Source organism: Cricetulus griseus, chromosome 5, assembly GCF_003668045.3.
Source record: "Cricetulus griseus strain 17A/GY chromosome 5, alternate assembly CriGri-PICRH-1.0, whole genome shotgun sequence".
In the NCBI taxonomy this organism is placed as follows: domain Eukaryota; kingdom Metazoa; phylum Chordata; class Mammalia; order Rodentia; family Cricetidae; genus Cricetulus; species Cricetulus griseus.
The window spans coordinates 95,243,688-95,258,299 of record NC_048598.1 but is presented as its reverse complement, the minus strand read 5'-3'; the positions used below and the strand labels follow the sequence as shown (position 1 = coordinate 95,258,299).

Sequence of the window (14,612 nt, the reverse complement as noted above, 5' to 3'; positions counted from 1 at the left end):
AAAATTATACACACATACACTAACACAAATCACACACACCATTACACACATACACTAACACACATCACAAGCACAATTACATACACATACACTAACACACATCACACACACAATAACACAATACACTAACACACATCGCACACAAAATTATACACACATACACTAACACACATCACACACACACAATTATACACACATACACTAACACACAACACACACACACAATTACACACATACACTAACACACATCACACACAATTACACACACATACACTAACACACATCACACACACCATTACACACATACGCTAACACACATCACAAGCACAATTACACACACACACTAACACATCACAATACAATTAAACACATACATATCAACATATATCACATTCACATGATTATGCACACATATATTAACACACATATTATTACACACACATATACTAATACATACCACACACATAAGATTTTTGAAAAAAAAAAAACATTATCAACATTCCTGGCTCTATCTATGCCTAAAGGTCACACTGTCTGACAAACCTGTGCATATGAGAAAAATCACTCATTTGTTTTTCTGTGTGTGGCTGAGGAAGACAAGGGGTAGGATGGGCAAACAGACATAGAAACCATCCATAACAGCTGCTTTGGGGAGTCTCTAAACACAGACCAGTCTCTGGGGAAGTTGAGTTCTTCCTGGGTCAGCTCCAGAAGGAAGGAGGTGTGGCTTCAATAGACCCATGGGCTATCCAATACATGAGTCATTGTTTTCTAAACATTTCTGCCCAGAAAGAAGCATATTGTCAGGAACACACACACACACACACACACACACACACACAACACACACACACACACACACACACACACACACACGGGGGGGGGGGGGGGGGGGGCAATTCCCAGCTCCTTTCTAATTCCACACTCTGAGTCACACACACACACTCACACAAAACATAAAAGGTCACAGGACAGGACTCCCTCTTCCGGAAACCAACTCAGGGAAAGGAAGCAGTGAGACTCTTAAGAGTCACATCAGCTCAGCTTCTTCTGGGAAGCCCTGGAAGCTATGGAACAGCAATCGTGACAAAGGCAGAAAGGGTGTAAGCTATTGTTTACTGAGCACTCCCCATGTGGGAGTCACTTCTGGGGGCATTTTGTTTTGTTGTTTATTTTATCAGGTGTGTGTGTGTGTGTGTGTGTGTGTGTGTGTGTGTGTGTGTGTCTGATGACACATGGGTGGAGGTCAAAAGACAACCTCCTACCTTGTTTGAGGCAGGGTCAATGTTCATATGTGCCAGGCTTGCTCCAGGCTTCTGTGGCTTCACCTGTCCCCACCTCCACCTCTCTGCAGGAGTGGGTAAAGCCTTGCAGGCCAGAGTACCATGCCTGGATTTCTATGTGCATTCTGGGGATTTGAAGGTAAGTTCTTATGCTTACATGGCAGGCCTTTTACCCATTGAATCATCTTCCCAAGCCTGTTTTTATTTATTTTAAGACATGGTATCCAGGGCTACACAGAGAACCCCTTTCTTCAAAAACAAACAAACAAAACAAAACAAAAAGACATGGTTAAATTATGTAGCCCTGGCTGTCCTGGAACTCATTATGTAGACCAGACTAGCCTCAAACTCATAGAGATCCGCCTGCCTCTGCCTCTCTCAAGTGCTAGGATTAAAGACGTATTCCACCCACCCAACTTCAGGCTATTTTGTTTGTTTTTAGACAAGGTCTCATGTGGTCCACATTGGCCTCTAACTTGTCACCATAGCTGAGGGTAACCTTGAATTCCTAGTCCTCTCGTGTCTACCTCTCCAGTCCTGGGATACCAGGCATGTGCCACCATGCCTAATTTTGTTTTTATATTTACTTATTTATATTTATTCAGGGGAAGAGTCTCACTATGTAACCCTGGCTGGCCTGGAACTTGTTATATAGACCAAGCTAGCCTTGAACTCACAGAAACCTGTCTGTCTCTGCCTCCAGAGTACATGTGCCACCATGCTGAGTTGTTTTGCTTTTTGAAACAGGGTCTCAGTGGCACTCACTACATAACCCAGGCTGGACTTGGGTTCACTGTGTTGCACAAGCCAATCTCAAACTGATGTCTCTCTCCCCTTGGCTCTGCCTGGTTCCAGAGCTGTGGCTGTAGGCTATATTCTAAGTGCAATACTGGGCTCCAGAGCTGTGACTATAGGCTATATTCTAAGTGCAGTACTGGGCTTCATTGGTCTCATTTTCATAATGAGCCTCAGAGGAAAGTGCTTACTTGCTTCTACTTTACAGATGTTAAAAAGTCCAAGGAAGATGGGCAATGTGGCACACATCTGTGGTCCCAGTACCAGAAGGTACATAACAAGCTTGGGGTCAGAATGGGTTACATGGAATCCTGTCTTCAGAAAGAAAAAAGAAAAGGAAGGAAGGAAAGGGAGGGGGAGGAAAGGAGAAAAGGGAAGTGGGGGAGAAGGGAGGGAATGAAGGCCTGAAGTTTTAACCTCTGTGTGTGTGTGTGTGTGTGTGTGTGTGTGTGTGTGTGTGTGTGTGTGTGTGTGTGTGAGAGAGAGAGAGAGAGAGAGAGAGAGAGAGAGAGAGAGAGAGAGAGAGATGACTTACAGGTGCATGTGCCTGTGCACATGTATGTGTAGGCCAGAGTGCCACATAAGATATCTTCCTCTATGGGGTCACTCACAGAACTGGAAGTCTGCCTTTTCAGCTTGGCTAACAAGCTCTCAGGATCTGCCTGTCTCTCCCACCCAACTCGCTGTGGTTGGTTCTATCTTTCCACATTTATATGTGCTCCAAGGGTTGAACTCAGGTTGTCAAGCACATGTGGCCAGTTCTTTACACACTGAGCCATCTTGCCAGCAAAGCATCTTCGGCTGCTGATCCTTTCAGTTACAGTGGGCTCCTTAGAACACACCTTCATTATGGACAGAGGCAGCAAGTCTAAGAGGTGCTAGACTATACAATACATGGGAGGTTCATGAAAGGGAACTCTACAGTGCTATGGGGAGTCATCATCACCCATGCTGGGTACCCATGCTCCTGTAAGTAACCACCCATCCATGTTCTCTAAGTAACCCCAGTAAACTGAATGGTCCTCACAGCTAGACTTTGGTGGAACAGACTTTAGTTTGTCATTGGTGCCCTGTCTTCTGGGGATATTGAGGGAGGAAACAAACACTTGTTCATATCTCCCCAGGAAAAAGTTCAAGAAACAACTTTCAACACTTGATCTTCGGATTTCCCATCACCATCTGGAATTTTAGTGCTGAAAGAGAATCCATGGCTTTGCCCATACTAATCAAGCACTCTATCATTGAGCCATATCCCCAACTCCAATTTGTCCATCTATTAGTAATTTTGAAAAAAAAGAAAAAGATGTTGCTATGTAGACTAGGATGGTCTCAAACCCTCTGTAGCCTAGGCTTGCCTTGAACTTTAATTCCCCTGCCTCAGCATTCAAGTACTGGAATTTAAAAAACGTGTTCTCTGTGTGTGCTTGTGTAGGTGTCCAGATGGGTGCTGGTGAGCATGCATGTGTATGCAATGCTGGTGGAGCCTCAGGTGTCATTCATCAGGAGCCATTCACTCGGTGTATTAGACAGAGTCTCCCACTGGCCCAGGGATGTCTACCTTGTTTTTTAAATTACACTTTATTTATTCACTTATTTTGTGTGTGTGAGTTGACTGGTGGGTATGTATGTGCCAGGTATACATGTGGAGGTCAGAGGATAACTTTCACGAGTTGATTCTCTCCTTCCACCATGTGCTCCCCAGGGGTCTAACGCAGGTTGACCATCAGGCTTTTACCCACTGAGCCGTATCACTGGATGCCATCTTGGTTTTCGAGCCAAGGTCTCTCACTGGCTGGGCTACCTGGCCAGCAAGTCCCAGGGATCCACTTCTCTCTGCCTCTCCAGTTCTTCAATTATAAACATGTGTCTCCATGCTCAAATTTTGTGTGTGCATGTGTGTGTGTGTTCCTATTGTAAAATATTTAACTATGTAAATATGTATGACATTTGTTTATGCTGTGGGCTATTACTTTAACTGTGTAAAGCTGTGTTACATTTGTTTTTACTGCATTTGTTTAACTATATAAAGATGTGTAACTTTTGTTTTTGCTGAATTTGTTTAATTATGTAAAAATGTATTGCATTTGTTGCACCTTGCCTGCTTAAGGCAACTGATTGGTCTAATAAAAAGCTGAATGGCCAACAGCTAGGCAGGAGAGAGAGAGGCAGGGCTGGTGGGCAGAGAGAATAAGTAGGAGGAAAAACCTAGGCAAAGGAGAGAAGGAGGAAAGAACGAGAGAAAAAGAGAGAGACACACTGGAGGTCAGAAACCAGGCAGGCACCAGCCAGACAGACACAAGAAGCAGGGAAAGTAAAGTATGCAGAAGGAAAGGTAAAAAGCTTGAGGCAAAATGTAGACGAAGAGAAACAGGGAAAGTTATAAGAGCTAGTGGGACAAGCATAAGATAAGGCTGAGCATTCATAATGAATAACAAGTCTCTATGTCATCATTTGGGAGCTGGTTGGTGGCCCAAAAGAAAAGCCTGGTACATGTTCCTGTCTGTGTGCATGTGTGTATGTGTGTGTGAAGGCCAGAGGTCAATATCAGGCACTGTTCTTCAGGGGATGCCCACCTTGTTTTTTAAAGAATGGTCTCTAGTTGGCCAAGCACTGACCAGTTAAGGTGGGCTAGCAGAGAGCTCCAGAGATCTGCTTGTCTCTGCCTGGGATTACAACACAGGCTATCATGCCCAGCATTTTACATAGATTCCAGGGATGAATCTTGGGTCTTCAAGCTTGCATAGCAAGCACTTTATTGACTGGCCCATCTCCCTAGCCCCATTTAAAGACATATTCCAGCACACCCAGTTATTTGGCCTTTTTAGAAATACATTTTTTAGATGGGTGTTGGTGACACATGCCTTTAATCCCAGCACTCAGGAGGCAGAGGCAGGTGGATCTCTGTGAATTCGAGGCCAGCCTGGTCTCCAGAGCAAGTGCCAGGATAGGTTCCAAAGCTAACAGAGAAACCCTGTCTCAAAAAACATATATATATTGTTTGTCTCTATGGGGAGGGAGTTCCCAAGGAGGCCAGAAGAGGGTGTTGGATCCCCTGGAGTTACAGACAGCTGCGAACTGTCCTTTGCTGTTGCTGGGAACTGAACTCTTGGGTCCTCTGCAAGAGCAGCAAGCACTCTTTGACCACTGAGCCATCTCTCCAACCTCAGTATTTGGCTTCTTTTCTTTGGCATGTTCACCCCTTTGCCTCTGTCAGCGACTGAACCCCTGATCTCAGACTAGGAGAAAAATCACTCAACCCATAGAGAAATGTCCAAAAGCCAGGATGCTAATGGTCACTACTCACCTTGGTGTGTCCAAAGCCCGGATGACAGTTGAGAGCAGCCGGCCATCCCTTGAAGTCACCTGTGCCACATATTGGGGTGGCCCAAGGCCTGTGGCCTCCACAACCTTGGAGAAGGCAGGGCTGCCAGAGCAGTCGCATAGGGAGCCAGGGAGGTGGCAGCAGTCACCTGTCGTCATGGCCACAGGGAGCCTCCTGTCCTCAGGGCCTGAGGCCCATGGTCCCAGGAGCCTGAGGGGAGGCCAGCAAAGAGATCAAAAGCAAAATATGTGAGTCACAAAAAAAACGTTGAGTTACCTCTTTTTTTTTTTTTTTAGGTGTGTACATGTGCTTGCAAGTGTATGTGTGAGTGCAAGTGAACATATGCCAAGGCACATCAGCGGTCCAAGAACACCCATGCCTTCCACCTTGTTTGAGACAGTCTCTTGTTTTCTGCTGTGTACACAAGGCCAGCCGACCCCCCCACCCTGGCTTCCAGAAATTCTCCTGTCCCCACCTCCTATTTCATAGTACTAGGACTGGGATTACATGTAAGGCCTATTGTACCTGGCTTTACATGGGTTCCGGGCATATAAACTAAAGTCCTCACATTTGTGCAGCCAGCCTTTACCCACAATGTGGTCTCCCCAGCCTGAGTGCCTCTTTTGATCTTATTCTATAGCTGGGCTAGCCTGGAACTTAAGAGCTAAGCCTTCTGAATGCTAGATTTTAGACCATGCCTGGTTCTTGAGTCCCATCTTGTCAGGGATTGTGATGGTCATTTAGTTGTCAAACTAACACAATCAAGAATCATCTGTCAAAGGGGCTCTCATGAGGACTCGTCTAGACTAGGTTGGGATGTGGTTGTCCTTTTAAGGGATTTTCTTTCTTTTTAAATTATATTTGTTTTGTCAATGTTTATGTATGTGAGCATGTATGTACCACAGCATGCATGTGGAGGTCAGAGGACAACTTGCAAAAGTCAGTTCTCTTCTTCCACAATATGGGTCCTGGGGGTTGATCTTAGGTCATCAGGCTTGGTGGCAAGTGTTTTTACCTGTTTAAACAAACAGAGTCTCTCTTACCTAGGTATTTTCCTTCCTTCCTTTCTTCCTTCCTTCCTTCCTTGTTTCTTTTTTTGAGACAAGGTTTTTCTGTGTAGCCTTGGCAGTCCCAGAACTAGATCTGTAGACCAAGCTGGCCTTGAACTAACAGAGATCTTCCTGCCTCTGCCTGTAAAGTGCTAGGATTAAAGACTTGTGCTACTATCACCGGGTCCCCCTCCTTTTTTCCTAATCCATGGTTTGTTTTTATGTTTTTACACAATTTCATTTTTGTTTTGCTTTGGGTTTTTTGTTTGTTTGTTTGTTTGTTTTTTGAAACAAAGTTTCATTGTGTAGCCCTGGCTCTCCTGGAACTATGTAGACCAGGTTGGCCTCGAACTCACAGAGATCCACCTGCCTCTGCCTCCTGAGTTCTGGGATTAAAGGTGTGTGCCACCACTGCCTAGCCCTAAGTATTCCTTAATTGGTTAGTGGAGGTAGGAAGACTACACACTGGACTGAGTGAAAGGGCAGAATGAGCTGGGCGCTATCCTGCATGCATTCATGGCTCTCTTTTCCTGATTATAAATGTGACATGATGAATGCCCTCCAACTCTTGATGCTGTGACTTCCCTGAAATGATGGCCTGGAATCTGGAACTGTGAACTAAAGTAAATCCTCTCTTCTCCGCTGAGTTGCTCTTGTCACAGTATTTTATCAGTGCAATAGAATTGACACTAAGGCAGGGCTCTAAGACTTGCCTCTTTGGAATCTCTGCATCTGCAAAAGGTAGATGCAAGAACTCTACAAGCTAACACACACAACTTACTAGACCAGGCTTGCAGGACAGCTAGGGCTTCTGTTGGATTTTCTCTCAGTATTCTAGGGAAAGCCAGGCATGCCCCCACTTCCAAATCCTGCAAAGCAGCCTCTATGTCACATTTGCACACATAGGAACAGCAATTGTAAGTAACTGCACACCCTACTGTGTGCTGGGCCCTTCGTAGTCAGAACCATTCTGTTCTAGATAAAACCAAGCCGGGTAGTGGTGGCATATGCCTTTAGTCCCAGCACTCAGGAGGCAGAGGCAGGCAGATCTCTGTGAGTTAGAGGCCAGCCTGGTCCACAGAGCGAGTGCCAGTACAGACTCCAAAGCTACAGAGAAACCCTGACTTGAAAAACAAAACAAAAGCCTAGCTAAGACCAGATCCTAAAGACTGCATTAAAAACACATTAAACTGTCTTTAACAAAGAGAATGCATCTAGAGAGGCTGGGAGCATGATTCAGAGGTAGAGTACCTGCCTAGAACCCAGCAAGGGCCGAGGACAGATGGAACAGCAGTGAAGTACTGCCCTAGCATGTGTGAAACTCTGGGTTCAATTCCCAACACACACACACACACACACACACACGAGGGCAGAGGAGGGGGAGAGAGAGAGAGAACTACAAACTTAATGTTTTCCACTGTACCAAAATGGTGAGTCACTCAGGCCCCTTGTGACTCACGGCCTCTGTCGGACTGTGCACTCTAGGAGACCTCAATTCATCAAGGAAATGACACATGTTTGTGTCCCCAGCAGACAAGTTGCTCTGTCCTCAGTTCACAAGGAGAGGCTGGCTACAGTAAACAGTGAATGCCTCAAGTAGCCATTCTAAAGTCTGCTGCTCTGTCTTTGTTGCCCCCCCCCCCCCCCCCCCCCCCCCTATCCAATCAGCAAAAAGGAACCCTGTGCAGCCTCGTCCTCTTCTCTCAAGTAGCAAGAAGGGGGTCCCAGCTTTCCAATCTCTGTAAATATCCTCTAAGAATGTTTCTTCCTTTCTAGTAGCAGGATATGAACTTAGAGACTGGCCTTACCAGGCAGGCACCCTACCATTAAGCTATACTCTCAGCTCCCTGCCTCTCCCACCACTCTAAAACTTTTCCTTTTTGATTTTTAAATTTTTAAAAATTAACTTTATATTACATTCACTTATGGAGGAAAGAGTGGATGCCAAAGAGTGCATGGGAAGATCAGAGGACAACTTGCAAAGTCAGTTCTCTTCTACCAAGTGGGTTTTAGGGGCTCAAACTCAGGTCATCAGGTTTGGTAGTAAGCACTTTATGAAGTATCTCACTGGCCCATAATGTCTTAATTTTAGACAGAGTATCACCAAGCTATCCAGGCTGACCTTGCCTGGAGCTTGCTCTGTAGCCTAGGCAGACCTTGAACTTAACACTCTCCTGCCTCAGCTCTTTAAGTAGCTGATGTCAGAGGATTGTGCCATCATGTCTGACTCTTCTAAGAAACCCCAGAAGGCTCCTTAGACATCAATCCAGAGCCAAAGATCACTGGTCTCAATTTGTCTAACACCCAGGACTCTTGTCTCTAAGAGTTAAATCCAGAGCCCACAGTAACTCTTACAAACAGTAACTTACAAATACTATTAGGCCCAACTGATAGGGTCAGCCCAGCGCCAAGTCAACTCTAACCAGCCCTGCCTATGAAATCCAGAGACCCAAAGACATGGAATGTAAATTATTAACTGACTTTTTGCACCTAGACAGTCAGCTGACAGATCAGCTTTTCCCTGAAGAGCTCAGCTAAAAAGCCAGCATGACCCTCCTAGGCCTCCACAGCTGAGCCACCGTAGGTCAGATAAGCAAGTATCAACCAAAGTCAGACTCAGCCAGGAGGAAGGCTGTGAACCTCAGATAACAGCCATGGGGCACTGGCCAGGCCCGCCCTGTGGACACTGATGCTCCGTCAACCACAATGTACAATGGAGAGGTCAGTGGGGAAGTGCTGGGTCCTCTGTGAGAGAATGAATGCTGAAAAAAGTCCATCTCAACCTCTGATGATTTATTTTAGATCTTTTCCCCTTTATTTCCATTCTTTTTCTTTTTTTCCTTTTCTTTCTTTTTTTTTTTTTTTTTTTTTTTTGAGACAGGATTTCTAGGTGGGCCTAGAACTATCTAACCAAAGAAGACCTTGAACTTTTTAATGTTTTTAAATTTTATTATTTGTATTTTATTTTATGTGTATAGGCATTTTGTCTGCATGTGTACCTATGTACCAAACGTACAGTTGGTACCTGTGAGGCAAGAAGAAGGCATCTGATCCCCTGGAATTGGAGTTACAGATGGTTGTGAACAATCATATGGGTGCTGGGAATTGAACCCAGGTCCTCTGGAAAAGCTGCCAGAGCTCTTAACCCTGAGCCATCTCTGCAGCCCTGACCTTCACCTTCTAAATACTGCAATTTCAGGAATACCATGTTTGGTGTATGTAGTTCTGGGGATGGAACCCAGGCCTTCATGCATGCCAGGCAAATACTCAGTTTGAACTATCAGTTGAACTATTTCCCCAATGCTTGCTTCTCTCTCTCTCTCTCTCTCTCTCTCTCTCTCTCTCTCTCTCTCTCTCTCTCCCTCTCCATCTCCATCTCCATCTCCCTCTCTCTTCTTAGTGACAGGGTCTCTCACTCTACAGCTCAAGACAGAACTCCTGATCCTCCTGCCTCTGTCTTCCAAGTGCTAGAATTTATACCAACAATTGTGCATTACAAGAATCATCACAGTTCCTTACTTCCTTACTTTACCTACTATTGGGGAAAATCCACCAACACTGGTAAATCTGCTCAAACCAGTCCATAAATTGCTAAAATAGTCACAGCAATGCTGGCCATGGTAGCACGTACTTGTGATTCCAGCATTCTAGACATTGAGACAGGAGGATCAAGCTACAGAGAGAGCTGGAGAGCAAGTGGAAAGACCTTGATTCAAAAAAAAAAAAAAAAAAAAAAAACAGAACATCAGCAGATAAAACGGCTCAGCAGGTAAAGGCGCTATTCCCAGAGCCCGAATGGCAAAAGGAAAGAACACACACACACACACACACACACACACACACACACACAAAATGAATAAACAAAAAAAGTAACATCAGCAAAAATGTATTAAACACTGGATATTAAGGCTGGTTTTGTGGCTCAGTTGGTAGCATACTTATTATCTAGCATGTCCAGAGTGCTAGGTTTGCTCCCCATTGCCTTATAAAACTGAGTATGGGGGTACACTCTTGTCATTCCAGCATTCAGGACATACAAGCAGAAGGATCAGAAGTTCATGGTCATCCTCAACTGTATATTGAGTCTGAGGCCAGCCCAGGCTATGAGAGACCCTGTCTCAAAAATAAACAATACACACAAAATATTAGAATACCAAGCTATCTACCTATATTTGAACTTCAATCAATTGTTGTTAAATGTCTCCTTCAAAGGTCACATCCTTGGAGTACCTCTCAGACCACGCTGGCTAACGTGACACCTCATGGCATGGGGTCCTCTCTGAAATGCTGTTTGTTAATGCATCTGCCATGCCTGTCTTCATACCCTTCAGTGAACTCTATCAGACATTCTTCCTGCTGTCTCCAGCACCCAGCCGTATATCAAGCACAGAGTGACTCTGTGTGTGTGTGTGTGTGTGTGTGTGTGTGTGTGTGTGTGTGTGTGTGTGTGGTATTGCTGCATTCATGTCTCACTCCCAACTCTGTAACAGATTAAGAGAACCAGTTAGATGAGCCTCAGAGGCCAGCCTGCCAGACTCTATGATGGGATGGATTTCATCAGGTCTTCACAACTAAACTATAAGCCTCATGATTAGCCTCATTGATTGAAGAAGAGGTCAAAGTTCAGAAGGGATGCCTATTCACTCAAGGTCACCCAGCTAGCAAGGAACAGAGCCAGGATTTGAATTTAAACTGTACTGTGAGTTATCTGGCCTTCAAGAGACACTAGTTCTTGTGTGTTGACTTGTTTAATTGTATTGGTTATTAATCTTATTATGTTTTATTTATTAATCTTATTTTATGAGTTTTTGCATGCATGTAAGTACACATTGTGTACCCAGTAAGTGCTTGATGAGATCAGAAGAGGGAGTTGGAGTCCCTGAAACTGGAGTTACAGATGGCTGTAAGCCACCATGAAGGTTCTGGGGACTGATACCCAGGTCCTCTGCAAGAACAGCAAAGATTCTTTGTTTTTTTCAAGACAGGGTTTCTCTGTGTAACAGTCCTGGAACTTACTCTGTAGAGCAGGCTGACCTCGAACTCATAGAAATCAGCCTACTTCTGACTCATGAGAGCTGGGATTAAAGGGCTGGGCTACTACTTCCCAGCTCTGCAAGTACTCTTGCCCCTGGTTTTTCTTCCTTTGTTTGCTTTGTTTTTGAGACAGCGTTTCATTACATAACCCACACTGGCCTTGAATTCTCTGTGATTTTTCCTGCCTCAGCATCCTGTATGCTGGGATTACAGGCATGCATCATCACACAGATCCTTTTTTTTTTTTTAAGATTAATGTGTTTACTCTTTCTGGAAGGAGTGCACCAATAAGGAGTATGGTATAGGTTTACTTCTGGAGCATGGACAAATCACTGAACAGAATGTTTCTCCCTCCCTCTGCAACTATAAACTGCCTATAAATTCCCAGGCAAAGATAACGGGATTCATGAGTAAACCCCACCCATGTGTAATACTAGTAATTGAACCAGAATCTCAAATATACTGAGTAAGTCACTGAGCTACATTCCAGCCCCCCCCCCTTTCTACCAAGACTCTTACAGACTCTATGGCTCTGTGACCCCGGTTGTACTAAACTTGCAGCAGTCATCCTGCTTACTCTCCTGCCTCTGTGTCCAGCTTCCAGGGCTTTCTTTTCATTTTATTTTGAAGACTGGTAAGATGGTTCTGTGGGTAAAGGTGCTTGCCACCACCAAGTCTCATGAGCTGAGTTTAATCCTCAGAACCCATACAGTAGGAGGAGAGAATAGACTCCCAAAAGTTGTCTTGTGATCTCTACATGTGCTGTAGTGGGTGAGGGCTCAAAAACTGACACATAAACAAAAGAAATAAATAAACAAACAAATGTTTTAAAATATCATGGGGCTAGAGAGATTAAGTCAGCAGTTAAAAGCACTACTGCCCTTGCAGGACTTTGGTTTGATTCCCAGTACCTACATGGTGACTTACAACTGCCTGCAACTACAGTTCCACGGGATCCAACATCCTCTTCTGGCCTCTAAGGGCTCTTACATAATAGACATAAATTCATACAGGTATACATACATAAACTAAAAAACGGCCACACATTTAGTCCCAGCACTTGGGAGGCAGAAGCAGTTGGATCTCTACTAATTCAAAGCTAACCTATTCTCCATGTGGAATTCCAGGAGGCTACATAGTGAGATCTTGCCTCAAAAATAAAATTAAATTAAAAAAGTAAGTTAAGGCCGGGCGCACGCCTTTAATCCCAGCACTCAGGAAACAGAGGCAGGCGGACCTCTGTGAGTTCGAGGACAGCCTGGTCTCCAGAGAAGAGAGCCAAGATAGGCTCCAAAGCAACACAGAGAAACCCTGTCTTGAAAAACCAAAAAAAAAAGTTAAGGCCTGGAGAGATGGCTCAATGGTTAACAGCACTGGCTGCTCTTCCAGAGGTCCTGAGTTCAATTCCCAGCAACTGCATGGTGGCTCACAACCATCTATAATGAGATCTGGTGTCCTCTTCTGGCATGTAGGCATACATACAGGCAGGACAGTATATACATGAGAAATAAATCTTTTAAAAAAAAGTTAAATCATAAAAAAAGCACTAAATAAAACCAGGGTTATACAAAGTAACTCAGTCAGACCTTGAACTCTTCCTGTCTCAGCCTCCAGAGTACCTGAGATAACAGACATGTGTTATCTTGGCCCATGACCTAGTTGCTTTATCCTGGCTCTGCCACTGATATTGTATGTCTTGCTTCTGGGCCTCCTCTGTCTCTGTCTCTGTCTCTGTCTCTGTCTCTGTCTCTGTCTCTCTCTCTCTCTCTCTCTCTCTGTGTGTGTGTGTGTGTGTGTGTGTGTGTGTGTGTGTGTGTGTGTGTTTGGCACTACTGGGATTGAACCCAGGGCCTACCTAGTGCATGCGAGGCAAGAACTGAACTACATCCCCAGTCCAAAAACTAAGTTCTAATCCCAGAAGCTCTGCTTCATGTTTACTGCGTGGCCTGGGGTAACAGTCTTAACTTCACTGAGCCTCAATTCACTCATTGGGACGAGAGGAATTATTTTTAGAATTCCGACTTAGTGTGTTTCCCACTAACCACATACATTTGTGACTACAGAGCTTTTAAAAATGTTTTCAATTTTAATGATTTTGTGTGTGTTTGTGCCTATGCGCGTGGGTGTACTCATGCAAGGATGTGCCTATAGAGTTCAAGAGACAACTTTCTGGAGTCAGTTTTTTTCTTTTCACTGTATGAGACCTCGAGACAGACAGAACTCAGGCAAGCACAGTGACCCGCTGAGCCACCTTGGCAGTCCCTGACGAGCGTCTGAAAAACAACATTTTCAATAGAGTGCACTCTGAGTAGCTGTTTTGTGAAGCGCCCAACTCTTTATAATGTTAATTATTATCCAGACAGAACCCTTGTAAAGAGGGTTGCGGAATGACTTTAGTCACTTACTGACCACCGACTGTATGCTAGGCGCTTTCCTCATCAGCCATCTCCTAAATCAGGCTGGCTCCGTGATGACCCACTTTTCACAGATGGGGAAACCGAGGCTCAGGAAGATTCTTACCACGTGCCGAGGCACTGAGACCTCTCACCAACCTCGAAATGAAAACTGACGTGCCTGCGTCCGGAACAGGGTTGAGGCCAAGGGTGCAGACCTAGCTGTCCCGCCCGAGTACTGAGCCGGAGCCTCGAACCAGGGACCCAATGGACCCGCCTACATACTTGGGCCTGACCCGCTGTTCCGTGCCTACCTGATTCGCGGCCGGGCCGGGCGGCCGCGCAGGCCCCTCGGTTTTCCCTGGCCTGGGTCCCGGCCCGGCCCGGCCCGTCAGCAGCTGCTTGCTCCGCTCCGGCCGGCACCTGCGTCCGGGCACCGCCCGCCGAGCGGACAGCACGGCGAACCAATGGAGACCGCCTCTCAGCCATATTTGCCAATCAACGTGCACGTCCCGCCCCGGGAGGTGGGGCCTGTAGCTACGGGGACGTCCTGGGCGGTTCAGGTCCCCGCGGCGCCGCAGCTTCTTGCTCCGCCCCTGCAGCGTCCTGGCTCCGCCCCCAGAGTGGGCCCCGCCCCGTCCCGGCTCCTCCCTATCCCAAGCTCCGGCTTGTAGACTTGGCTGCCAGTCTGCTGCAGAACAAAGGCGCGCTTAAGTAAACAACGCCTCTACAGAAC

At 45.6% G+C, this 14,612-nt stretch overlaps 1 protein-coding gene and 1 long non-coding RNA gene across 8 annotated transcripts in view; one reads left to right on the top strand and one right to left on the bottom strand.

Moving 5' to 3' along the window:
• Positions 1-14,330, bottom strand: part of Marchf2 (membrane associated ring-CH-type finger 2) — a 29,315-nt gene extending 14,985 nt beyond the window's left edge. For 6 of the 7 annotated variants that reach the window (XM_027418035.2, XM_027418036.2, XM_027418033.2 and 3 more), the window contains exons 1-2: positions 14,191-14,330; positions 5,383-5,610 (exon numbers count right to left, since the gene is read on the bottom strand). In XM_027418035.2, the coding sequence (XP_027273836.1) occupies positions 5,383-5,558 (176 nt within the window). In that variant the 5' untranslated portion in view covers positions 5,559-5,610; positions 14,191-14,330. Of the gene's footprint in view, positions 1-5,382; positions 5,611-14,003; positions 14,148-14,190 lie in introns of those variants that run through there. The other variant, XM_027418034.2, reaches the window with a different exon arrangement.
• Positions 899-4,069, top strand: LOC107979243. Its single transcript, XR_003485834.2, has 4 exons — positions 899-1,103; positions 1,355-1,422; positions 2,287-2,348; positions 3,781-4,069. It is a non-coding gene; the product is annotated as an uncharacterized LOC107979243 (long non-coding RNA).
• Positions 14,331-14,612: the final 282 nt, after the last annotated feature.